The following is a 26,607-nucleotide window of genomic DNA, read 5'->3' as shown; positions in this document are numbered from 1 at the left end:
AGGGCAGGTGCTCTGGGGCAGACTAGGGGTCAGCAGAGCTGTGGACGGGCAGGTGCTCTGGGGCAGACTAGGGTCAGCAGAGCTGTGGACAGGGCAGGTGCTCTGGGGCAGACTAGGGGTCAGCAGAGCTGTGGACAGGGCAGGTGCTCTGGGGCAGACTAGGGTCAGCAGAGCTGTGGACGGGCAGGTGCTCTGGGGCAGACTAGGGGTCAGCAGAGCTGTGGACAGCGCAGGTGCTCTGGGGCAGACTAGGGTCAGCAGAGCTGTGGACAGGGCAGGTGCTCTGGGGCAGACTGGGGTCAGCAGAGCTGTGGACGGGCAGGTGCTCTGGGCAGACTAGGGTCAGCAGAGCTGTGGACGGGCAGGTGCTCTGGGGCAGACTAGGGTCAGCAGAGCTGTGGACGGGCAGGTGCTCTGGGGCAGACTGGGGTCAGCAGAGCTGTGGACAGGGCAGGTGCTCTGGGGCAGACTAGGGGTCAGCAGAGCTGTGGACAGGGCAGGTGCTCTGGGGCAGACTAGGGGTCAGCAGAGCTGTGGACAGCGCAGGTGCTCTGGGGCAGACTAGGGTCAGCAGAGCTGTGGACGGGCAGGTGCTCTGGGGCAGACTAGGGGTCAGCAGAGCTGTGGACAGGGCAGATGCTCTGGGGCAGACTAGGGGTCAGCAGAGCTGTGGACAGGGCAGGTGCTCTGGGGCAGACTAGGGGTCAGCAGAGCTGTGGACGGGCAGGTGCTCTGGGGCAGACTGGGGTCAGCAGAGCTGTGGACAGGGCAGGTGCTCTGGGAAGGCCTCCTCACGCAGGGGCTGGGGTCGTGCTGACCTGAGTCTGAGCGGCGGGGAGGCACGGCTCAGCGTGCGGGCGCCCCAGGGAGGGAGGCTGGGCAGCGGGCAGGCGGCATGTGCCACCTGCCGTGAGAAAGACATTCTGCTGGCAGCTCTCTGGAGTTTTTGTGAATTGGAAACACGCTTCTGCAAGAAACGGAGTGGAGAATTTTACAGCAGCCTGTGAATTAACTAACAGACGAGGCCAGCTTGCATCTTCCTGTTTCTGATTTAAGAGGCCAAGTTTCCATCTTAGAAGAAACAGCAACACAGGAGGAGTCAGCTGGAGTCAGGCAGACCAGGGCCGCGCCTCCAGAGCACAGTCAGGACTGTCCCAGGACGAGGGAGGGACGAGGGAGGGACAGCGAGGTGCCCGGGCTGTGCGGCTGACAGCGCCCGGTGCTGCGACCCCGACTGCGCTCGGTGACGTCCCCGTGCATGGACTGACACGGGGTGGTCCCTGTCATTCTCCCGAGGTCGACGCCTGCAGGCAGGTGTCTCCTGCTTCTGCATCTAAGAAACTCTACAGCACTCGGGACACCTGTTCACAAGCTGCGGCTGGGGGGGGGGGGTTGCAGAATTGTCTCTGTCAGGTGCTGAAGCCACAGAAGAGACCTGTCACCAAACGCTGTTTCCGCAGGGAGTGTCATCCTCATTCACTTGACATGCGCTGCTTCCCGGGGACGGCCTCGGGAGGAAGGCGGGGCTTCCAAACTGCCTGATGTTACAGCAGAGGCGATGTCCCACGGGGCCGCGGGGCCAGCGTCCAAGGCTGGCGAGGCCAGCTCTGGGGAAGCCGAGAGGAACGTGCACCTGGTCCTGGGTGACGCTGGATTCCGAGTGCCTGTGTTCCGTCTGTAAAGACCCCAGCCCTGCGTCTGACTCGGCTCCGTGTGCGAACCAACTGTGGTTCCTCCGTGGTTTAATGACAACGAACGTTCGGGGACGCGGCTAACCTGGCGATGAGCGGAGGGGGCTGTGTGGTTCGCGCTTCGCCAGAGCCGCCCACAGCGATCCAATGCCGCCTGGCGACGCGGAGCCAGCGACACCCCCCTCCACCACGCCCAGCACTCCACCCTCCAAGAACCGCCCACCCTGTCCTTGTGCGCACGTCTGTCACCGTGCCCGCACACCTGCAGGGTGAAACCCACGGTTTTAGTCAAGTCACCTTCCTCTGATTTGTTATGTTTAAATTCTGGCACGTTACGTAAATAAGCAAACATTCAAAATAGTGTGGTAGGTCTACTGTACACGAATTTCACTTCAGAAGAGTCGAGGAGATACTGTCTCGTATTTGCTGCACACGGGACTCTCAGTTCACAAGCCACTGTATAGACAGGAAACGTAAGCAGTTACACGAATGCGTCATAAATTCATGGAATGTGGAGAGCACCAGGTGAGGTGCGAGTGTGAGGGCAGGGCTAGTACCTCTCACACGCCTGGAGCCCCCGCTGCTGGAAGGCTCTAGAACCGCCAGACGTCTGTGCCTGAAAAAGACGCCCTTCTGTGGAGCTGACGTTTGAGCAGCTTCTCTGTCTGATGCCAGGACAGAGGGGCCGCTCACTCCCCACCTAGACGCGTCTCACCATCGGCCCGACAGGAGCCCTCTGGTCATGCAGTGACGGTGCTTCCCGGCCTGGAGGGTGTTGGGGTCACGGGTGACTGAACGGATCAGAGACCCATGGAGGCTGGGGTGAGTGGTCAGGATGGGGTAGTGGTGTGGCCACTGAGAAGGGACGCAGAGGTTGGGTCTTTGATGACTCTGGGCTGAAGTTTAGTTTGAGTTTCTGAACTATGTGATGCACACGGCCAGGGGTCAGTTAAATGCTTCTGGTGGGAACAGAAATAGGAAGCCTGGCCCCTTTGGTAAAAGATGCTTTTTGTCACGACCCGCTGAACCGACGTGTCTGGGGGGCCCTGGTGGCTCTGCGAGCCTGCCACGGGGAGCTCAGTCCTGGGGGGGTGTACTCACGGCTCCCAGAGCCAAGTCAGAGCCTCCTCAGTGGCCACGGCCTGTGCTTGGGTCACCCTGGGGCGTCAGCGGGACGAGGGGGAGGGGCTTGAACACTGTTTAATCTGGGAAATTCTCGTCACTCAGAACAGTCTGTCCCACTCCCTGCCCCTTCCTCCCATGGCTCCCCAAGTGTGAAAGTGGATGTGTCTCCCACGCAAACTGCCGTCCAGCAGGACAAAGCTGCTGGTCACCTGCGCACCAGACCACACGTTGGGAAGGCAACCAGGAAAGGAAGGAGTGAACACACAGAGCAGCAGGAGGCGGGGGCTCAGCACCGTTCCCGGGTTAGACACCACCGGACGCATCTCCACAAGACGGGGAAGGCTGCTGTCCCACGCCACTGTGTCCCACGCCACTGTGTCCCACGCCACTGTGTCCCCACGCCACTGTGTCCCACGTCACTGCGTCCCCACGTCACTGCGTCCCACACCGCTGTGTCCCCCACGGTGGTGCCCCTGCCACTGTGTCCCACGCCACTGTGTCCCCACGCCACTGTGTCCCCACGCCACTGTGTCCCACGTCACTGCGTCCCCACGTCACTGTGTCCCCCACGGTGGTACCCCTGACACTGTGTCCCACGCCACTGTGTCCCCCACACCACTGTGCCCCACGTCACTGTGCCCCACGCCACTGTGTCCCACGTCACTGTGTCCCACGCCACTGTGTCCCCCACGCCACTGTGTCCCACGTCACTGTGTCCCACGCCACTGTGTCCCACGCCGCTGCGTCCCACGCCACTGTGTCCCCCACGGTGTGCCCCTGCCACTGTGTCCCACGCCACTGTGCCCCACGCCACTGTGCCCCACGTCACTGTGCCCCACGCCACTGTGCCCCACGTCACTGTGTCCCACGTCACTGTGTCCCACGCCACTGTGTCCCCCACGCCACTGTGTCCCACGCCACTGTGTCCCCACGCCACTGTGCCCCACGCCACTGTGCCCCACGTCACTGTGTCCCACGCCACTGTGTCCCCACGCCACGGTGCCCCACGCCACGGTGCCCCACGTCACTGTGTCTCACGCCACTGTGTCTCACGCCACTGTGTCCCCCACGGTGTTCCCCACGCCGCTGTGCCCCACGTCGCTGTGCCCCACGTCGCTGTGTCCCACGTCGCTGTGTCCCCCACGGTGTGCCCCTGCCGCTGTGCCCCTGCCGCTGTGCCCCTGCCGCTGTGTCCCACGCCACTGCGTCCCCACGTCACTGCGTCCCCACGTCACTGTCCCACGCCACTGTGTCCCCACGTCACTGTGTCCCCACGTCACTGTGTCCCACGCCACTGTGTCCCACGTCACTGCGTCCCCACGTCACTGTGTCCCACGCCACTGTGTCCCACGTCACTGTGTCCCCACGTCACTGTGTCCCACGCCACTGTGTCCCCCACGGTGTGCCCCTGCCGCTGTGTCCCACGCCACTGTGTCCCACGCCACTGTGTCCCCCACGGTGTGCCCCTGCCGCTGTGTCCCACGCCACTGTGTCCCCACACCACTGTGTCCCACGTCACTGTGTCCCACGCCACTGTGTCCCACGTCACTGTGTCCCACGCCACTGTGTCCCACGTCACTGTGTCCCCACACCACTGTGTCCCACGTCACTGTGTCCCACGTCACTGTGTCCCCCACGGTGTGCCCCTGCCGCTGTCCTGCCCTGGGCTGGGCAGCCCTCTTCCCCCTCCAGTCCCCAGCAGTCACTGCAGTGGGTGACGGCGCAGCCCGTGCTCCCTGAGCTCATCTGTGACGCACCCGTCCGGTCAGTGTGGTGGTCACTGAGGGCCACAGGGCAATGCTGTCTGCTGACAGAGAAAATATGAAAACAGGCTTTTTCAGAGAACAAGTGGAGAACGTCTTCCCTCCGTTGTCCACTGCCGGCTTTGACCTTCAAACAAGCTTCCTTTGATGTTAGCCCCTATTCTGCATGAGGTGAAACTAGGTTCAGCTCCAAATCTCTCTAGTTCTGGGTGAAGAAACGCAGAGGCTGGGTAAGCACCTGTGTCTGGCTCCCGTCGGGTGGAACTGGCCCCACGGGGCACAGAACAGTCCTCAGAGCCGCCTGCCAGCAGCAGGACAGGTCCGGCGTGCGAGGACTGGGTGCCGACCCACGGGGTGTCTGACGCAGTCCATGTGAGGGGACATCTGTGCGTGAGCATCTTGGAGTGCTGGCCTTCAGCTCCTGAGAGCCCAGACGGCAGGACAAACCACCAGAGAGATGTGAGCATAATTGGGACGTCCACGGTCACAAGTCTGTCCACAATTGACACAGCGGTGACCACGCGAGGACAGGGAAGGGTGGAAGCCCAAGCCGCTCCCTGGGATGGGGTGGCTTCGTGCAGATGCCGAGAAGGGAGGGACACCCCCTCTGAGGAGGCGTGTCCTCACGGGTCACCGGGCTCAGGAGAGCCAGTGCCCGCAGGAGCCCAAAGCACCAGCCACACGGGCAGTGTCTCCCTGACCTGGGGACAGTCCCACGCCCCGCTCCAGCTCAGAGACGCAAGGCTGGTGTCCAGGACACTGACCCTCAGGAGGCCTGTATGGGGCAGGGTCCACACCTGAGCCTCCTGCAGGGCCTGCCAAGAATGCAGATGGTGGGTGGGCTTGCAGGGGACAGGTGACGCCCTCGCCGCCCGTGGGCCTCGGCTTTAAGGTGTGGCCCACGAAGACACAGCTTTCAGGGGATCCAGCTCAACTTACCGTTCTCTGCACGTCACCACACAGAGACCAAGGTCTGGGGGTGCCTGGGTCGCAGCTCAGCCCAGCCCCGCCCACACCCCCAATTCTCCATCACAGCCCCAGGGCCTCCAGCCCCATGAAGCAGGGGGACCGGCAGGAGAGGGGAGGAGTGACATGGTCTCACAGGCGGCTGAATGGACGTCAGTGAACGTGGGCAAACAGTGACCACCCGGTGTGCAGAGAATCCCTGGACACGGGAGCTGGAGGGCGGAGACGCCCAGTGGGACACGGGGTGGGGGCAGGACACTGTGGACAGGCCGCTGGCTCCTGGACCCCCACCGGGATTCACAGAAGGGGAGCGAGCGGGGAAGAGCGAGAGACGCAGAGGGGGGACCTGGGCCCCAACAACCTGGAGCGGGACCCCCACTCCGGCCGGATCCTGAAACCACGAGAGGCGAGGTGACGGCTGATGTCTGAGGACGACGCTGTGGCCCGTCTCCGAGTCCTCGCCTCCCGTGGCTCCTCACAGGTGAGCGGATGCCGACTGGGCTCCCAGGCCGTCCTAGGGCCTGAGGGAAGGCGTGCGCCCTGCGCCGGGGGCCGTGTGGGTCCACTCCCCGGTGCCCTCTGCACGCAGGGCCCGCGTCTCCCACGCCAGGGCACTGCCGGGCGGCAGGGGCAGAGAGGGGGCCAGTGAACAGAAGAGGCTCCGCAGGAGGGGTTGGGGGGTGCAGGACAGCGAGCAGGCGGGGCACACCAGGGATGGGGGATGCCGTGTCAGAAAGGCCCGGACAGACACAGGGGCTGGAGCTCTGCTTCCAGCGATGGCTTGAGGAGCCCGAGGCTGCTGACCACCTGCCCTGTGACATGCAGGTGGACGCTTCCCGGCTGCGTGGCGAGAGGGTTTGCCAACTGCACGCAAAACCTACCCCTCACCCTGCTGTAAAAATAATGTTTTAGGGCCTGGCCGGTGGCTCAGCGGATAGAACGTCAGTCCAGTGTATGGATGTCCCGGGTTCGGTTTCCGGTCAGGGCACACAGGAGAAGTGCCCATCTGCTTCTCCACCTCCCTTCTCTCTTTCCCTCCTGCAGCCAGTGGTCAGACTGGTCTGAGCGAGGCCCCAGGCACTGAGGATAGGCCGCCCCTAAGAGCAACCTGGACGGCACCTCCTCTCAGAGCAGAGCCCCAGGGGTCAGACCACTGCCCAGACGGCAGCCAGAGCTGCTGCAGTGACCCGGGGGCGTGACTCCCGAGGGGATTGGCAGCTACTGAGCTGCCCCAACAGCTGACACCTGGGAGGAGGCGGCACTCAGTGCTGTTCTGTTCCGGGAAGCTCCCCTGCCCCCGCCCAACGTGCAGCCTGCAGCCACTGTGGGGGTGGGTGGCTGTGAGGGGGACACAAGTGACACACACGTGAAAGGAACGTGCCTGACTCTGCAGTCCTCCACGGCCCTGTGAGGGGACAGACGTCCTCACGGCCAGCGGCACCGCGGCCCTCGAGACCCCTTACCTGCAGGTAATGGCAAGGCCGCAAGGCCGGCTTGACCTCCTGGTGCAGCAGGGGCTTGTCCAGGTTCAGGGAGCTCTTGCGGTAAGCCTCCTTGGCCTGGCTCACGGTCAGCGTGGACCAAGAGCTGCGCTTCATGTACTTGGCGTCGGGCGCCAGGGCCAAGCCCTCACAGGCCGAGCACTTGACGTCGTTGTTGCTCTTGGAGGTCTTCAGGGAGAGGTCGCCGAAGGGGCCGGGCAGCAGCGGCTCCGGGTAGCAGTGGGCGACGTGGTCCAGCAGGTGCCTGCCGGCCAGGCCCGAGGCCCGGCAGGGGCCGTCGCTGTCCAGGTTGTCGTCGGAGCTCCACCAGCTGCTCAGGCCGGAGCGGGCCTTGCCCTCGGGCCTGCGCTCCCTGCTCTTGCTGCGCTTGCTGTGCTTGGCGTGGTGGCCGTGGTGGTCCTCCGGGCGGCCGTCCCCCTTCGTCCCGTTGACGTTGCTCTTGGAGGAGCCCTCCAGGGAGTGGGACTTGGTGAAGAGCTTCTGCACCGAGTGCACCAGGTGCCGTATGCGGCCCGGGCTCTCGCCGCGCTGCTCGGCGGCGGAAGTCCTCTGGTACTGCAGCGTGTGGAAGCCGTCCCGGTGCAGCGGGAGCTGCTTCTCAAACTGGTCCAGGAGGTTGGCCGGGATGCGGTGGGCCTTGGCGCCCGCGTGGGCCGCGGCGCAGTCGTCCCTGGAGTCGTAGTGGGAGCTGTAGTGCATCCTGGGGAAGGTGCTGCTGGACAGGTGGTCGCCCAGCACCACGGGCACCATCACGCACTCGGAGTGCACGGAGCTGCGGGGCGAGCAGCGGTGGTGCTCCAGGGCGCAGCCGTCTGCCGGGCTGAGCAGGTAGGGCGGCCGTAGGTCCTGCCCATGGCGGAGGTGCTCGTGGGCGTGCTCGCAGTCCTCGGGGAGCGCCAGGCCGCAGGCATGGGCGGAGCACAGCTGCGGCTGGTTGCGGCCCCCGGATAAGCCTTTCATGTTCCTGGGAGCAGGGGAGTACCTTTCCTCATTGAAGTGCTGAGCGGGGGACCACGGATACTGCTGGTCTGTGGAGAAAACACAGGGACGCCGTGTGAGGCGCAGTGGAAATGCTGACGGAAACCCCCACGTGTTGGGAAAACGAACCAAGTGACACCCACAGCTGAACCGCTTCTACCCAGTTCTCGGTGGTCACTCTCGGTCTGGGCAGTCACACGGCATCACCCTTTTATACACCGGCTGCTCTGACCTACAGGAGTCTTAAGGAAAATGAACTCTGATACTCCCAAATATTGTTTTACAAGGACAAGTACCTAGTGTCTCCTAGATTCATCAGGTCCCTTGAGAGCAAGGCTTCATGGTATTAAATAAACAGTTTTAGGGAAAAATGAGTTACGTTCAATTAGACTTGAGCATTATCTGCATACAGATAGTACATAACATGCATGTAACACATACGGAATAGTCAGACTCTATTACAGTATAGAGTATGCACACACACTTTGCATACATAAGGCACATGTCCATGTAGAACATGCACCCATGGTCTGAGCAGCTCACCTGCACATGCATCTGGGACGTGCACACATGGTACGTCATGTGCACAGTAGGATGCAGGTGGGAAACAGGCCTGAGCAGCTGGTTCCAACGGGAAAAGACAGAGAGAGAACCCGGGAGGCTGGGCAACCCAGAGTGACCCCAGGGCTGAGGCCGGGTGACCCAGAGTGACCCCGGGGCTGAGGCCGGGAGACCCAGAGTGACCCCGGGGCTGAGGCCGGGCGACCCGGAGTGACCCCGGGGCTGAGGCCGGGAGACCCGGAGTGACCCCGGGGCTGAGGCCGGGCGACCCAGAGTGACCCCGGGGCTGAGGCCAGGAGACCCAGAGTGACCCCGGGGCTGAGCCTCGAGGGGTCCAGTGGCCTCGAGGGGTCCAGTGGCCCTGGCCGGTCATCCCTGTGGACCCGCAGGAACAGAGCTGTCTCCCCGGGAGGGGAGGCCAGCCGGCCCGGACCAGGGCCCGTGCTCCCTGCACAGCCCACACCACCCTCCCTACAAGGGCGCAGGTCGGAGGCTGTGCCCTCCTCTCCGGTCGCTCGCCCCCACGTGCCGGCTGTGAGCCGAGGGACAAGCCTGCTCTGGACTGCGGGGGCTCAGGGGCTCTGACCATGACTAGCAGAGCCTGTCTCCTGGCACCAGAGACACGGGGTGGCTGGCACCCTCCTCTCTCTGTCCCCGAGAGCTGCCGGTGCCCAGCCACACGTGGAAGAGAACTGGTTGGCCCTCTCCCTCGCCCTGCCTCCCTCTCCTCTCTGCACAGCCCTCTGCTCCTCCCCTGCCCCCTCCCGGGTCTCAGCTCACACTCCCCTGTGCCCACCCCCTCTGTGCCAAGGCCCTGCTCTGGCTGAGACCCCGTCCTTGTCACCAGGGCCACAGCAACCCCTCATGGCCTTTGTGCCTTCCTGCCCTCGCCCACCCACACAGTCTCCGCTCGCCGTGGAAGCCCAGCTCCACCCCCCTCCCAAGGCTCCTCCGGCAGGCGGTCCCCGAGGCCGAGGCCGGCTCTGCTGTGCGGGACGCGGTGCCTTTCACACCCCCTGGGCAGCACACGTGCTGGATCGCCTGACGAGGGGGCTGTCTCAGACTCCCCTGCAGGTTCCCTACTTCTGCTCCCGAGGCCGATGCTTCCTCCTGTGTTTGCTGTCCTCCAGGCCGGGGGTCCAGGCGGGAGATGGACCTCCAAGGCGAGTGCCTTATCTCACGACCAGGAAGTGAGCTGAGCCCTCTCCCACCCCTCCCAGGGCCTACTGCTCTCCTCGGGTCACCCTGCCCCCCCCTCGGGTCACCCTGCCCCCCCCCTCTCCTCGGGTCACCCTGCCCCCCCCTCCTCGGGTCACCCTGCCCCCCCCCTCGGGTCACCCTGCCCCCCCCTCTCCTCGGGTCACCCTGCCCCCCCCCTCCTCGGGTCACCCTGCCCCCCCCCTCCTCGGGTCACCCTGCCCCCCCCCTCCTCGGGTCACCCTGCCCCCCCCTCCTCGGGTCACCCTGCCCCCCCTCTCCTCGGGTCACCCTGCCCCCCCCTCCTCGGGTCACCCTGCCCCCCCCCTCCTCGGGCCACCCTGCCCCCCCTCTCCTCGGGTCACCCTGCCCCCCCTCTCCTCGGGTCACCCTGCCCCCCCTCCACGAGCCCTGCCCCCCCTCCATGAGTGTTTCTCCAGGCGCCCCTCACGCTTCACTGAGGTCCCCTCCCCGACAGACACACCTGCTATGCTGGGCGACTGACACCAGGACTCAGAGCCGCCCACCCTGACCCCACGGTGACCCCAGGTGACAGCTAGAAAGCCAGCGGGACACAGGAGAGGGGCCAGGAGGCCCCAGGCTTCACCCCGATCACTTCTCAGCCAGCTCTCAACGAGCAGCGCAGGGAGACATCGCCCACCAGAACACTGCCAGCGGCTGGTCCGAGGGTGGGCGCACACTGTCCCTTTCAGACTCCTGGGCCTCCTGCTCGGGCTGCTCAGCACGGGAAAAGCTTCGAGAAAGGGGTGTAATGTCATGGATCCCTAAGAAGCCAGGGGCGTGGCTTCCACAGCGGGGAGCAGAGAATGCAAACATCTCCTGGGCTCCCAGTGGGCTCGGAACAGGGGGCTCAGGCAGCACACGGCCTTCTGCCTGTCCTCACGATAAACAGGAAGGACGAATGGACCCTCATCTCCACCGAGAGCTGCAGTCCGTCCTAGTTCAAGGTGCTTCTCGGTCCCCGGGAGTGGCCAGCCCCCGAGAGCTGCTCAGTGCCCCTCCTCCAGCAGTCAAATCACACCCGAAGCCTCTTAATACGTATATCGGGAGGGACGTTTAAGATTACATATGTTTTAATAAAATTAAAAGCAAGTTTCCAAAGGAAATTCGGCATCCAGCCAACACAGAGCTGTGTGCTGTCATCTGCCACCCATTAACACGTAACTTAACACCAGTCACTGTCCCTCCACACGAACGCGGGCACCCTCATCTGCTCACGGCTGCAGCTTCTGCCTAAGGTCTGGCTGGAGGCTGTGCTGTGAACGCAGCCACATGTAAGCACAGGGTGAAGATAAAACTTCAACTGGAATAGTCAAGTCTGTCACACAGGACGCTGACACAGTCCCTTCTGCTCCGCAGGACTGGCTCTCGGTGGCGCGTGGACACTTGCACGTGGTCTCCTCACTCCGCGGCGGCCACAAGCACGACCTTCACGTGCCGTGAGTGACAGGAACACAGACACGGAGTGAGAAGTGAACTGTGGGCTTTTTCAATATGTGCACGTGACAAATTTCTGCTGGTAAAACGGAGTCAACCAAGGTCAACGGCGACTTGCTTCCTAACTCCCCGCTTCTCATGACACCAGTTTGCTGTTAACGAGAGAACAGCAATCACCGCATCGTTCCTTAACCGTCACCTCAAATTCAAACCAGAAGGTGGAGGCCCGTGTCCCCACTGGGCTCACGCTGGCCTGCCCCTTCCAGGAGGCGTGTTCTGAGTGTAGGAATAAGAGCCTGCAATCCAACGACGCCCATGGCGTGCCAGCGGCGTGCGGGCACCCGTCACGGGCTCCCGCCTCACGGCCCTGTGGCGAGGGCGGCCTGCAGACGGAGGCTGAAGGGCAGGTGGGGGGGGGGTGCTGAGGTCCCGCACGCATGTGGACACACGCACACACGCACACGCACACACATCGGGGCTGCCCTGGACCCCGGGCGCCCAGCTCCAGCGTGACTGGGGAGGGCAGAGTGTGGGCTGCAGACACCCTTCCGCACCAGCACTCACCTGAGCCCCCAGGCTGGGCGCACCCCAGGGCAGCACGGAGCTGCAGCCCCCACCACAGAGAGGAGGCACTGCAGGGAATGAGCAGACCTCCCCAGGGCGGACCCCTGGGTTCCCTCCCGCCGAGGAAACACTCTCGTCTCCCTCTGCCTGCGGCCCATTCAGCCCACTCCCCCACTGGTCTGCATTTCCTCTGCACCTGCCCCCCCGGGGGCGGGGGGGGTAACAGACCTCCCTGTGCACCTGCTCTTGTCCTCGCCTTAAAGGGAAAGTCCTTTGTGGAGCCCTGGTGAGTGAACTGCAGGTAAAAAAGACACTGAAACAAGACAGAACGGAGCAAGAAGTTTACAGAGTGGGCCGTGGTCTAGACTGCATTTCCTCCAAACTAGTTCAGCTTGCTAACATTTCTTCAGAAATTTCTGTGGAACCTTGCAAAACTGTGTGACTGACTGTCCTGGCTGGTCCCAGGCAGTGCCCTGTCCCTGCCGCTCCCTCCGTCTGCCCAGTCTCCCCCCCCAGCCCCCCAGGGCAGCCCCCTGGCTTCCCACTCAGAGCCGCTCACACCCACAACCACCTCGCTGTCTCATCAGGAACACACAGCACCGTCCGTGCAGGTCAGGGGAACAGTGGGGAGCACTCTCGGGCCTCAGCCTGCTCCACAGAGGCAGGGGGTGACACGGCCCAGCACCTGCTGAGAGGAACTGCCTGAGCTGTTTAAAAACTAAAAACATTCCTGAAAAAAAAACAAGAGTTCAAGATCCGTATGCTGACAGCTACAAAAGATCGTTCAAAGAAACCAGTGACACGCTAAATAATGGAAGTGTAGCCCATGTTCATGGATTGGGAGACTTCAGATGATTCAGACGGAAATCTGCCCTGAATTCGCTGCAGATCTAACGCAATCCCTCCCAAAACCACAGCTGACTTCTCTGCACAAATGAAACAGCTGATATTAAAATTCATGATGAAAAAAGAAACCTAGAGCCAAGTCTGGTGGAAGAAAGAAAATGAAGGCTGGATGGAGGCAAACGGAATAGGAGAAAGCAACAACAGAGAGAATCGATGAGATCCGAAGTTGGTTCTTGAGAAAGACTAATAAAATTGAGAAACCTTAGCTGATTGGAAAGAGAGAGAACAAGTTACTAAAATCACAAATAAAAGTGGGGAGAGTTATTACTGACTTTATATAAATAAAAAGGATTATCACATATCAATAACTATATACCAGAAAACAGATAACCTGGATAAAATGGACAAATTCATAGAAACACACGTACCTCCCGCGTGCCACGCTCAGTACTGCTCACCAGCATTATCGAGATCTGGCCCTATGACCCCTCACGAATATCTCGCATGTCCTTTTCTACTGGAGGTTTGCCTTCACCTGACCAATACGTCAGAGGTCCTCACACCCAGGCTGTACACAAGGTTAGCTGGGAAGCGTTTTAGGGACAACCGCTGACAATCCCCCAGACCCAGGGAGGCTGGCCGTCCTTTGTAAACGCCAGGGGCTGCCCTTGAGGTTATGTTCTGTCTGCTGTCCCACGTCTTTACATGGGACACTGTGTCCCCAATAGCTCTCTGATCTCTGTGGGTCACTCTCATACTTAGCAGACTTCCCTGAACTCGATCCTAAGTGTCAGTGTCTGGTGACCGAGTGAATACACAGATTCCACTCACTACAAAGGGGTGTGAGCTCCAGAGGGCTGGCCAGGGTGGGTGGCCCCGCTTGAAATCCCACAGGGTCATCAGGCAATATTTACTTATTTTTTGTTAAGGGAGAGAAAAAGAGAGACAGACAGGAAGGGAAAGAGATGAAAAGCACCAACTCAGTTGTGGCACTTTAGTTGTTCATTGATTGCTTTCTCACATGTGCCTTGACCGGGGGGCTGCAGCCGAGCCAGTCACCCCCTTGCTTAAGCCAGCGACCTTGGGCTCAAGCTGGTGACCTCGGGGTTTTGAACCTGGGACCTCAGCATCCCAGGCCGATGCTCCATCCACTGAGCCACTGCCAGCCAGGCTCTTCAGGCAATATTTACATCCTCGGCCAGACGTAGGCTGGCATCTCTCAGAACAACAGGGAGCAGGGCCTCTGAAGTGCAGACCCCTTGCCGATTCCGTGCACCGAGCAGACTCGAGTTCAGTCCACAGGACCCTGCTGTGCTTCCAGTCACTCCCCTGCTTCTTTCTTTAAACGTCTTGTTAAATTCTACTACAAAAGCACGGCCCCAAACAGCGAAACCCTCAAAGCCCGTGTGGTTTTCATTCACTTTCAGAGGCCCCATTCTGAGCTGGGCAGACGGTTCGGACAGCCTGGGCTGAGCAGGGTCCAGCCAGCCATCCTCGTCGCCGTGGACACCAAAGTGCCACCTCACTGCTCACCCCAGAGGTGACGAAGGCCGTCAGCGGCTCTGTGGCTTCAGGACGCGGCCTGGAGGCGCTCTGCTGGGTCAGGTCCCAGGTGCTTCCTGTCCTCACGCCATGGACACCCTCCCGCCTATGCACAGGCTGAGACAGCGCCCGGCATGGTGTCCGCACGGTGACACCGCAAGAGAGTGTCCCCCTCTCTCCCACCATCTGCCATTGTGCTGTTCAAACAGGACGCAGGAGGCAGGTGATGGCACCTTGTGGAAGTGACACAGGCAGACAGACACGGTGACAACAGGCAGGGGGGGTGACAGGTGTGGCTGGGGCTTTCTGTCTGCACAGGCCTGTGGGTGGGGCCCCTTGTGCAGCCGAAATGACTTTGCAGAGGCCTGGGGGGGGGGGGGCGGGCTCAAGTCAGAGAAGTTCCATGACCCTGAGGCTCCCCACCTCGGGGTCAGGAGCTGGAGTTCCTCCGAGCAAGCAGCCACATGGAGACCAGGACAGACACGCTCAGAGGAAGACCTGCTGTGTAGGGGCCGCTGGGCCTGAGGTGGTAGCAGTGGAGCCTCAGGCCCCCAGCGGGCAGGAGCTGCGGCCCCTGTAAGCAGCAGCAACACTGCTGGGGGCCTGCCACGAGTCCTCCTTGCACCCCCACAGGAAGCGGTCCTCCTGAGGGGACGCAGGCCCAGAAACAGCTTTCCCAGGAGTGCTGGGGACAAGATCCTGCACAGCGAGGAGGTGGGATCAAAGGGCCAGCGTCGGAATGGAATCAATCGCCCCTGTGGACAAAAAAGGGGCCACACGTTGAAGCTGACCACCTCGGTCGGGGAGGCCTGCACGGCAGCCTTGCAGACTCAGACCTAGAGTGACCACCCAGGACGGTCTGAGATGAACACTTTCTCACTAAAAGCAGTTCATGGCGGGCAGTCACGTCCTAGGCTGGCATCTTTCTCGACAAGGCTGAGCCTGTCTGTGGTCTTCTGCATCTAAGATCATGTCCCTTTAAAAGGCAGCGTAACCCCCTCCCCAGGCCCCTCGGAGCACAACCTGGCCCCGGTGCAGAGACCACAGAGCCCGGGCGTCATCTGGTCCCTCGTCCCCTCCGCGTGCTGAGTCAGCATTCTGCACCCACCAGGGCGGAAGGTCTCCCCACTTCTCCTTGTCTCTGCCTCCGAGGACTCCCACTCGGCATTCTCCCGCCTCCCTGATCTATCACCGGGGGCTCCCTGGGACCCCCTGACGTCTTCCCTTCTCGTTCTGCCATATAAAATAAGCGGCAAAACTGCCATTTTCCAGAGCATTTTCTCAATCCTTTGAGACTCTGCTTCCCAGCAATTATTGTCAGTTTGGCTCAAATAAACTCCTACAAATTCTTACAGGTTTGTATGTTTCTTACAGTGACAAGAGAAGGGAAGCCTCCAGCCTCTCAAACCACACTCTGAACTAATATTTAGGACTTTATTCATGTGTGTAATTTGTTCCATGCTGTTACCATGCACACTGCTGATTTCACTCAGACTCACACATGCACACCCACATGACTTCACTTGGTCTCTGGTCAGCAGTTTCAGTACCACGACCAATAATCTGTAAGGCACAGAACTAGCTTTTCTCTTACTGCTATCGACTCCACATGTACAAGCTCTCCTTGACGAGACACAGGGCAGAGACGTCTGACGCAGCAATGTGCACGGGGGGGGCCGGGACGCTCAGTCAGCTGTTCTCTCGCCAGCCCTTCCTCGGAATCTCGGGGTATTTCCGACTGGGCATTTATGGTGAGCACATTTACAACTTAATTGCACTTAATTACCAAACCACTTCTCATTTATGGGCTAAATACGCAGCTCTTAAGCAGATCTTTAGTCTACTACTCAGAAACAGAAGCTTCCAGGACACAAGGAACTTCGGTGTCAGGGGCAGACCTGGCCCTCTACTCAGAGGCCAAGCCACCCCAGCGCCTCCCGGTCCTGACACCTGGGTCCCCACAGCAGCCCCCCGAAGCTCCCCCAGGGTCCCCCAAATCTCCTTCTGAATTCCCTCTGATACAAATCAGAGAGGCTCCTCAATGCAAATCAATGTATCTTCTTATCCTTTACATTATTTCTGATTAGTATTTTCGCTTTGACAAAAATTTATGTCAGAAATGTCGGTTGCTGATTGCCTAACGTTTATTATATCAGAACCCAGAAACAGAACGCTTGTTTTGAAATATTTGGTTTTTGAGAATTATTTCATAAGCAAATGTAATTTTGAAATAGAAATTCCTAGTAATTTTCAGGGTTGTGTTGACTTTTTCATTTTTGGGGGCCTACAGGAGCCCAGGTGTCTCAGAGAAGTGTAGGTGTTTCATCTTACAGCTCAGCATCTGCCTGTGTTTGCACAGAGCAGGGTTTCAATAAATACTTGAATGAATGGATGGCTGGGTGAATGGATAAATGGATGAATCAAAAACGGAATAGATAAGTGAATGACTGAGTGGGAGGATGAACAGTGGGATGGAGAGATGAATGAATGAATCAGTGAGGGCCTGGGTGGATTGCTTAGCCTGCAGTTACCATTTGCGACGTTAGATGGTGTGCTGGACTGATCGGAACGAAAGGTTAGGGAACTGGAGTAAGGTGCATAGGACCTCTCAGTTCTGTTTTTGAAACTTACTATGAACCTATAATTACTTATTAGAAGGTGCTCCTCCTGGGCTTGAGAAATGGAGTGTAATTAGGGAGCTTTAACTGAGGAAGGCATAGAGCCCAAGAGGGTGTACGTGGCCTGCGGGGCTTAGTGAAGTCTCACCTCCACTTCTGGGTTCAGAATTCCCTCCTGTCATTAGCAGTCGTATCTGGCTCCTGGAGGCGGGTACGCCACAGTAGGAGAGGAGTGTGTGCACAGATCACTGGTGTTGGTGGCAATACGCTGTGTTCACACCTCTCCCCTTCCTGGTATTGCTGCCCCGTGGAGAAGGCGGACACCTGCACCACCCCCTCACTGCCGGAAACGCCAACACAACATGTGGAGAGAGTGGCTGCACGTTCAAGGCCCAGGCCAGGACCAGCACACAGGACGCCAGAGCAGAACCCTGGACGAGGCTCTCCATGTCTAATTAATCCCAGGGTGACGAGTACATGGCAGTTTAGCTTGCGGAGGTCTCGCCCCGTGGACAGAGTGGCACGCCCGTGTGCACGCACACTCAGACAGCTGGCATCTCCAGAGCTGCAGCCAGGAGGCTGCCCGGCATGGCCCATGGCTTCGTACGTGTTTCTCATTATTATTATTTTTTACATTTTATCTTATTTTTATTAATTTTAATGCAGTGACATTCATAAATCAGGGTACATATGTTCAGAGAAAACATCTCCAGATTATTTTGACATTTGATTATGTTGCATACCCCTCACCCAAAGTCAAATTGTCTTCCGCCACCTTCTATCTGGTTTTCTTTGTGCCCCTCCCCTGCCCCCCACCCCCTCTCCTTCCTCGCCCCCTCCCCACCCCCCCATTACCATCACATTCTTGTCCATGTCTCTGAGTCTCATTTTTATGTCCCATCTATGTATGGAATCATACGGTTCTTAGTTTTTTCTGATTACTTATTTCACTCCATATAATGTTATCAAGGCCCATCCATGTTATTGTAAATGATCCAATGTCATCATTTCTTATGGCTGAGTAGTATTCCATAGTATACAGTGTGTCCGTAAGTCATGATGCACTTTTGACTGGTCACAGGAAAGCAACAAAAGACAACAGAAATGTGAAATCTGCACCAAATAAAAGGAAAACTCTCCCAGTTTCATACCTATTCAGTGCAGTTCGATGTGGGCTCCATTTGTTGCCCTACACACATCCAAACGACAGTGAAGTTCTTGCCACACACGGGTAAGGACGTCTGGTGTAACAGAGTGAATAACGTCTGTGATTCTCGTTGATACGTTCAATGTACACATGATGCTTCACATAACCCCAAAAGTAAAAGTCTAAGGGCGTCAGATCCGGGGATCGTGGTGGCCATGGCTTGACAGAACCCCTGCCTATCCACCACCGGGGAATGTTCTATCCAGAAACTCACGAACAATGATGGCGTAGTGTGGAGGAGCACCGTCCTTCTGGAAATTGTGGCACTGCATACAATTCCAACATGTCAAGAGAGGACTTTGCCATCACAGGCTACTCCGCCAAAAAAATGGGCCTATCACCTTATCATGCATCAGGCAACACCACACGTTCACTTGAGGTGTGTTACGTTCGTACTCAACGAAGGTATGAGGATGTTCAGCAGCCCATATTCGGATGTCATGGCGATGAACATGTCCACAGATGTGGAAGGTCGCCTCATCGCTAAACACAGTCTTCTGCAATAAACCTTGCATCATTGTCCATCTCATGAAGCATATCTGTAGCAAACATGCATCATCTGGGTCTATCTGCCGGTTTAATAGCATGCAACAGCCATAATTTGTACCCCGTAAAACAGAGACATTTCTTTAACACCTTATGAATTGTAGTCTTGCTTAGGTGTAATTGTCAAGCACATGCACACACAGATTTTTTAGGGCTCGGATTTGAATTTAGCGAGCCACAGAACACACTGAACTTTCCTCTGTACCATCCACATCACGACTGGCATGGCCGTGGGCTGCTCTGCTGTATACACGGTGTTACGTCATCATCTGCACATGTGCACATGCTGCCACATCATCCTACAGAAACTGGGCAGGTTTTCCTTTTATTTGGTGCAGATTTCACATTTCTATCATCTTTTGTTGCTTTCCTGTGACCGGTCAAAAATGCACCATGACTTTATGGACACACTGTATATGTACCATAGCTTTTTAATCCACTCATGCACTGATGGACACTTGGGCTGTTTCCAGATCTTCTCTATTGTGAACAATGCTGCCATAAACATGGGGGTGCATTTCTTCTTTTGGAACAGTGCTATGGTGTTCTTAGGGTATATTCCTAAAAGTGGGATAGCTGGGTCAAAAGGCAGTTCGATTTTCAATTTTTTGAGGAATCTCCACACTGTTTTCCACAGTGGCTGCACCAGTCTGCATTCCCACCAGCAGTGTAGGAGGGTTCCCTTTTCTCCACATCCTCGCCAGCACATATTCTGTGTTGTTTTGTTGATGAGCACCATTCTGACTGGTGTGAGGTGATATCTCATTGTGGTTTTAATTTGCATTTCTCTAATGATTTGTGATGTTGAGCATTTTTTCATATGCCTATTGGCCATCTGTATGTCCTCTTTGGAGAAGTGTCTATTCATTTCTTTTGCCCATTTTTTGATTGGATTGTTTTGTCTTCCTGGTGTAGAGTTTTACAAATTCGTTATAAATTTTGGTTATTAACCCCTTATCAGATGTATTGTCAAATATGTTTTCCCATTGTGTAGTTTGTCTTTTTATTCTGTTCTTATTGTCTTTAGCTGTGCAAACGCTTTTTAGTTTGATATAGTCCCATTTGTTTATCCTGTCTTTTATTTCACTTGCCCATGGAGATAAATCAGCAAATATATTGCTGCGAGAGATGTCGGAGGGCCTACTGCCTATGTTTTCTTCTAAGATAATTTCTTCTTATGGTTTCACGGCTTACATTTAAGTCTTTTATCCATTTTGAGTTTATTTTTGTGAATGGTGTAAGTTGGTGGTCTAGTTTCATTTTTTTTGCAGGTAGCTGTCCAATTTTCCCAACACCATTTATTAAAGAGGCTGTCTTTACTCCATTGTATTTCCTTACCTCCTTTGTCAAATATCCGTTGTCCATAGAGCTGTGGGTTTATTTCTGGGTTCTCTGTTCTGTTCCATTGATCTATATGCCTGTTCTTATGCCAATACCAGGCTGTTTTGAGTACAATGGCCTTGTAGGATAACTTGATATCAGGAAGTGTGATACCTCCCACTTTATTCTTCTTTTTTAAGATTGCTGAGGCTATTTGTGTTCTTTTTTGGTTCCATATAAATTTTTGGAATATGTGATCTATATCTTTAAAGTATGTCATTGGTATTTTAATTGGTATTGCATTGAATTTATAAATTTCTTTGGGTAATATAGACATTTTAATGATGTTTATTCTTCCTAACCATGAGCACGGTATATGTATCTTGTTCCACTTGTTTGTATCTTCCTTGATTTCTTTTATCAATGTTTTATATAAGGTCTACCAGAAAGTTCTGTCCGTTTCTATCACAACAAGTTTCAACACGTAAGCACATGTTTATTTGGCACATGTGTGCCTATTTTTATCACTTAATGTATACATACTGACGTAGCAAATTAACTAAAACAAAGTTGATTCACGTTATTAGTCTTATGTGTGAAGCGATAGTGTACCCATGGCTACTGATAAAGTTCATTTACGCCACTGTAATTTTTACAAATTTCAACAAGGAAGAAATGCTACAGAAGCATGTCTGTCGCATCGACCATATTCCCTGGACTTAGCTCCCTCCGACTATCACTTGTTTTTATCCTTACAAAATTTTTTGAAGGGCAAAAAATTCAAAAATGAAGAAGATATCAAACAAGCACTGGTTCAATTTTTTGCATCAAAAGATAACACATTTTTCAAAAATGGGATATACAAATTGCCCTCACGCTGGCAAGAAATCAGTAATAATAATGGCAAGGCTTATTGACGGTAAGAAAAATTTGTATTTTGTTTTATTCCAAAAACAGACAAAACTTTCCGGTAGACCTTATAATTTTCTGAGTACAAGTCTTTAGTCTCCTTGGTTAAATTTACTCCTAGGTACTTTATTTCTTTGGTTGTAATAGTGAAGGGGATTGTTCCCTTAATTTCTCTTTCCGACTGTTCATTGTTGGTGTATAAAAATGCCTCTGATTTCTAAGTATTAATTTTATATCCTGCCACTTTGCTGAATTCATTGATCAGGTCCAGTAGTATTTTGACTGAGACTTTAGGGTTTTCTATATACAATATCATATCATCTGCAAATAATGATAGTTTTACTTCTTCTTTTCCAACCTGAATGCCTTTTGTTTCTTCTTCTTGTCTGATTGCTGTGGCTAGGACTTCCAGGACTATGTTGAATAAGAGTGGTGGAAGGGGGCACCCCTGCCTTGTTCCTGATATTAAGGGGACTGCTTTTAATTTTTGCCCATTGAGTATGATGTTGGCTGTGGGTTTGTCATAGATGGCTTTTTATCATGCTGAAGCGTGTTCCCTGTATTCCCACTTTGCTGAGAGTTTTGATCATGAATGGGTGCTGGATTTTATCAAATGCTTTTTCTGCATTTATTGAAATTATCATGTGGTTTTTCTCCTTCCTTTTGTTTATGTGATGAATCACATGGATTGATTTGCGAATATTGTACCAGCCTTGCCTCCCCTGAATAAATCCCACTTGATCATGGTGTATGATTTTTTCCATATATTATTGGATCCGGTTTGCTAATATTTTGTTGAGGATTTTAGCATCTATATTCATCAGGGATATTGGCCTATAATTTTCTTTCTTTGTGTTGTCTTTGCCTGGTTTTGGAATCAGAATTATGCTCGCCTCATAAAAGGAGCTTGGACGTCTTCCTTCCTCTTGAATTTTTTGAAATAGCTTGAGAAGAATAGGAGTCAGTTCTTCTTTGAATATTTGGTGGAATTCACTTGTGAAGCCATCAGGCTCAGGACTTTTCTCTGTTGGGAGTTTTTTGATAACTGTTTTGATCTCATTCGATCTGTTTAGGTTTACTGATTCTTCCAGATTGACTTTTGGAAGATTGTATGTTTTAAGAAATTTGTCCATTTCATCTAGGTTGTCTAGTTTTTTGGCATACAGTTCTTCATAGTATTTTCTTACAATATTTTGTATTTCTGTTATGTCAATTGTTATTTCTCCACTCTCATTTCTAATTTTATTTGAGTCCTCTTTCTTTTTTTCTTGGTGAGTCTAGTTAAAGGTTCATCGATCTTGTTTACCTTTTCAAAGAACCAGCTCCTAGTTTCATTGATCCTCTGTATTGTTTCTTTAGCCTCTATGTCATTTATTTCTGCTCTGATCTTTATTATTTCCTTCCTTCTACTACATTTGGGCTTTACTTGCTGTTTTTTTCCTAGTTCTTTTAGATGCAGGGTTAAGTTGTTTATTTGAGGTTTTTCTAGCTTCTTAAAGTGTGCCTGTAGTGCTATGAACTTCCCTCTCAGTACTGCTTTCGCTATGTCCCATAAATTTTGAATTGTTGTATGCTCATTATCCTTCATTTCTAGGAATTTTATTTCTTCTTTGATCTCATTCTTAATCCATTCATTATTTAACAACCTGCTATTTAGTTTCCATGTGTTTGAGAATTTTTGAGTTTTTCTATTGTGGCTGATTTCTAGTTTCATGCCATTGTGATCAGAGAAAGTGCTTGATATGATTTCAATCTTCTTAAATTTGTTGAGACCACTTTTGTGCCCTAACATGTGGTCTATCCTAGAGAAGGTACCAGGAGCACTTGAAAAGAATGTATATTCTGGCCCTGGCCGGTTGGCTCAGCGGTAGAGCGTCGGCCTGGCATGCGGGGGGACCCGGGTTCGATTCCCGGCCAGGGTACATAGGAGAAGCACCCATTTGCTTCTCCACCCCCACCCCCTCCTTCCTTTCTGTCTCTCTCTTCCCCTCCCGCAGCCAAGGCTCCATTGGAGCAAAGATGGCCCGGGCACTGGGGATGGCTCCTTGGCCTCTGCCCCAGGCGCTAGAGTGGCTCTGGTCGCGGCAGAGCGACGCCCCGGAGGGGCAGAGCATCGCCCCCTGGTGGGCAGAGCGTCGCCCCTGGTGGGCGTGCTGGGTGGATCCCGGTCGGGCGCATGCGGGAGTCTGTCTGACTGTCTCTCCCCGTTTCTAGCTTCAGAAAAATACAAAAAAAAAAAGAATGTATATTCTGCTTTCGGGTGAAAGGTTCTGAAGATATCTATTAAATCGAGTTGATCTAGTGTGTCCTTTAAGTCTGCTGTTTCTTTATTAATTTTCTTTCTTGAGGATGTATCTGGTGATGTTAGTGGGGTATTGAAATCCCCTACTATTATAGTATTGCTGTTGATCTTGCCTTTTATATCCATCAAAGCCTACTTTATATATTTAGGTGCTCCTATATTAGGTGCATAGATATTTATAATAGTTATATCTTCCTGTTGGATTGCTCCCTTTATCATTATGTAGTGACCTTCTTTATCCCTTACTATATCCTTTGTTTTAAAGTCCATTTTGTCTGATATAAGTATTGATATCCCAGCTTTTTTTTCATTTCCATTTGCATGAAATGTTTTTTTCCATCCTTTTACCTTCAGTCTATGTGCATCTTTTGTTTTAAGGTGTGTCTCTTGTAGACAGTATATGTACGGGTCCTGTTTTCTTATCCATGCACCTACCCTATTGATCGGATTCCTATCTTTTGATCGGATCATTTAATCCATTTACATTTAAGGTTATTATTGATATGTAGTTGTTTATTGCCATTTTATTCTTTAAAGCTGTATTCCTCTTTTGCTATATTCTTTTCCCTCTTTTTTTTTTTTTTTTTTTTTTTTAGAGAGGAGAGACAGAGAGAAAGAAGGGAGGAGGAGCTGGAAGCATCAACTCCCATATGTGCCTTGACCAGGCAAGCCCAGGGTTTTGAACCGGCGACCTCAGCATTTCCAGGTTGACACTTTATCCACTGTGCCACCACAGGTCAGGCTCTTTTCCCTCTTTGATCTGTTTACAACAGGCCCCTTAACATTTCCTGCAGCATTGGTTTGGTTGTAATGAATTCCTTGAGTTTTGTTTTTTGTTTTGTTTTTTTTTTTGTCTGGGAAGCTTTTTATTTCTCCTTCAATTTTAAATGATAGCCTTGCTGGATAAAGTAGTCTTGGTTGTAGGCTCTTGTTCTGCATTACTTTTAATATTTCTTGCCATTCCTTTCTGGCCTGAAGTGTTTCTGTTGAGAAGTCTGATGTCATCCTTATGGGGGCTCCTTTATAGGTGATAGCCTTTTTTTCTCTAGCAGCTTTTAATATTTTCTCTTTATCACTTAGCTTTGGTATTTTAATTATGATGTGTCTTGGTGTAGGTTTCTTTGGGTTTCTCTTTAATGGAGTTCTCCATGCTTCTTGAACTTGTGAGAGTTCCTCCTACATTAATTTAGGGAGGTTTTCAGCTATGATATGATTGAACAAAGTCTCTATCTCTTGTTCTTTCTCTTCTTCAGGAACCCCTATGATGTGGATGTTATTTCTTTTCATGTTGTCACAGAGCTCTCTAAGATTTTCCTCAGACTTTTTGAGTCTCTTCTCTTTTTTCTTCTCTGCTTTCATGCCTTCATTCCACTTGTCCTCCAACTCGCTGGTTTGATCTTCAGCTCCATCCATCCTGTTTTTAATTCCTTCCATTGTGGTCTTCATTTCTGATATTGTATTTGTCATTTCCAACTGATTCTTTTTTAATATTTCAATATCCTTTTTTATATTTGCTATTTCTTTATTTAGGTGTTCGTAATGACCATCCATTGTTTTTCTAAGATCCCTAAGCATCCTTACAATCATTATTTTGAACTCTGCATCCGGAAGTTTGGTTATTTCCATATTACTCAGTTCATTTCCTGGATGTTTCTCTTGTGGTTTCATCTGGAATGCACTTCTCTGTCTTTTCATTATGTCTGTGTGTGTGGGTGTTTTGTTTGTAGAGCTGGTTGAGTCTAGGCTTGGTATTGTCTGCCTCCAGTATCCAATTGTGTTATTTTTAGGTCTTCTTGGGTTGGCATCAGCTATTATTTATAGTCCACTTTTGGATTTGGGCTGCTCTGAAGTCTTTATTTGTTTCTTTTCTTAACAAGTGATAGTCTTGTTTACTGATCTCAGCAGGGGGCTTATTTCAAACTGTATCCAGGAATGTGGTGGGTATAATCTGAGACTCTGAAGGCCTCTTCTGCCAGTTACTCTCTCTGGGGGCAAGGTGTTTCCTCAGCTTCCACAGGGGGAGGTATATCTCAGATCTCCACGGAGACCTGAGTTACTGCCCCTCCTCCCCACTTCTTGTTTTCAGCAGTGTCTAGTTGCGCTGATTGGAGCTGGAGAGATGTCTGGAGATCTGTGACCTGGAACCACTTCAGTGTTTTGTTTTGTGGAAGTATCAGCCCCTCCCCCAGCTATGGCCGCCTCCAGCACTGGATGAGTCAGCTTCTCAGGTTGTCACCTGCATTCCTCTGCCCCTCACTGTCTCTCTCTCACCCCTTTCTTTTTGGAAGACAAGCCGGCCCTTTCAACACACCTCGTTCCCTGGTCACCAGGCAAGTGGCTGTGAGCAGTATTTTCTGCTCTTTTCTGTGGAGTAGGAGACCCTCTGGGCTCTCAGCCTCACCCCCCTCTGATTCTGTAAGCAGGGGATTCAGGCGCTCCCTATCAGGTTTGTTTTGGCTTCTTCTTTGCTCCTTGGTTTTGTTTTGTTTTTTGCATTTTTCTGAAGCTGGAAATGGGAGGCAGTCAGACAGAGTCCTGCATGCGCCCAACCAGGATCCACCCGGCATGCCCACCAGGGGGTGATGCTCTGCCCGTCTGGGGTGTTGCTCCATTGCAATCAGAGCCATTCTGGCACCTGAGGCAGAGGCCACAGAGCCATGCTCAGCACCTGGGCCATCTTTGCTCCAATGGAGCCTTGGCTGTGGGAGGAAGGAGAGGGGGAGGGGTGGAGAAGCAAATGGGCACTTCTCCTGTGTGCCCTGGCTGGGAATTGAACCCAGGACTCCTGCACACCAGGCCAACGCTCTAGCACTGAGCCAACCGGCCAGGGCCTGCTCCTTGGTTTTTGAGAGCTGTTCTTGTAGTCCAGAGTTGGTTTTTCACGCTGATTGTTCATAAATTAGTTTGTATTCTAGTTTGGTGGTGTGAGCTGGGAGTCTGTGCGTCTGCCTACTCTGCTGCCATCTTCAGGTCCCCCCATGTTTCTCATTATTATAATCTTCCCTGTGGGTGTTTCACTGTCACGTCAGGCTGCTGTGATTTGCGGCTTCACTCAGAAGTATGCAGCGGAGGACCTGAGGATGTTGGGGCTGCAATTCTACAATACAAGATGTGAAGCCTCAGTGTGTCAGGTGCAAGAAGGAACCAGCACACACCTCAGGTGCACATGCTTTAATCCCACCTCTGACACCTTGGGGAATTTACCCACTGGTTGCATGAACAGCAACAGGGTGATGTTCCGATTAGGAAATTGGACAAAATAAATCGCTTTGTTCATATCAGGGTGAGTATAATACAATTCCTAGGTTACTTTTAAGTTTATAGAGCATTCTTTTATTTAAAGTTCACGTGTGTCAGCTCACACTCTTCCCCGGTAACCTTAGAGTCTGACGAGTGTTCGCTAGTGACCACCTCCTGGCAACCTGTGCCGTGTCTCCCACCAGCGTGGGGTCCGTGGGCCCGAGGCCTGGGCCCACCTTAGGGGCTGTGCAGAACACACTTGAGGGGCTCGG

At 53.8% G+C, this 26,607-nt stretch overlaps 1 protein-coding gene across 3 annotated transcripts in view; it reads right to left on the bottom strand.

Moving 5' to 3' along the window:
* The window catches only part of DLGAP2 (DLG associated protein 2), a 460,914-nt gene that overhangs the window by 80,990 nt on the left and 353,317 nt on the right, over positions 1–26,607 (bottom strand). For all 3 annotated transcript variants that reach the window (XM_066380042.1, XM_066380043.1, XM_066380044.1), the window contains one exon: positions 7,009–8,075. In XM_066380042.1, the coding sequence (XP_066236139.1) occupies positions 7,009–8,075 (1,067 nt within the window). The remainder of the gene's footprint in view (positions 1–7,008; positions 8,076–26,607) is intronic.

This window comes from Saccopteryx leptura, chromosome 4, assembly GCF_036850995.1.
Source record: "Saccopteryx leptura isolate mSacLep1 chromosome 4, mSacLep1_pri_phased_curated, whole genome shotgun sequence".
In the NCBI taxonomy this organism is placed as follows: Eukaryota; Metazoa; Chordata; class Mammalia; order Chiroptera; family Emballonuridae; genus Saccopteryx; species Saccopteryx leptura.
This window is presented reverse-complemented; position numbering and strand designations above follow the sequence as displayed.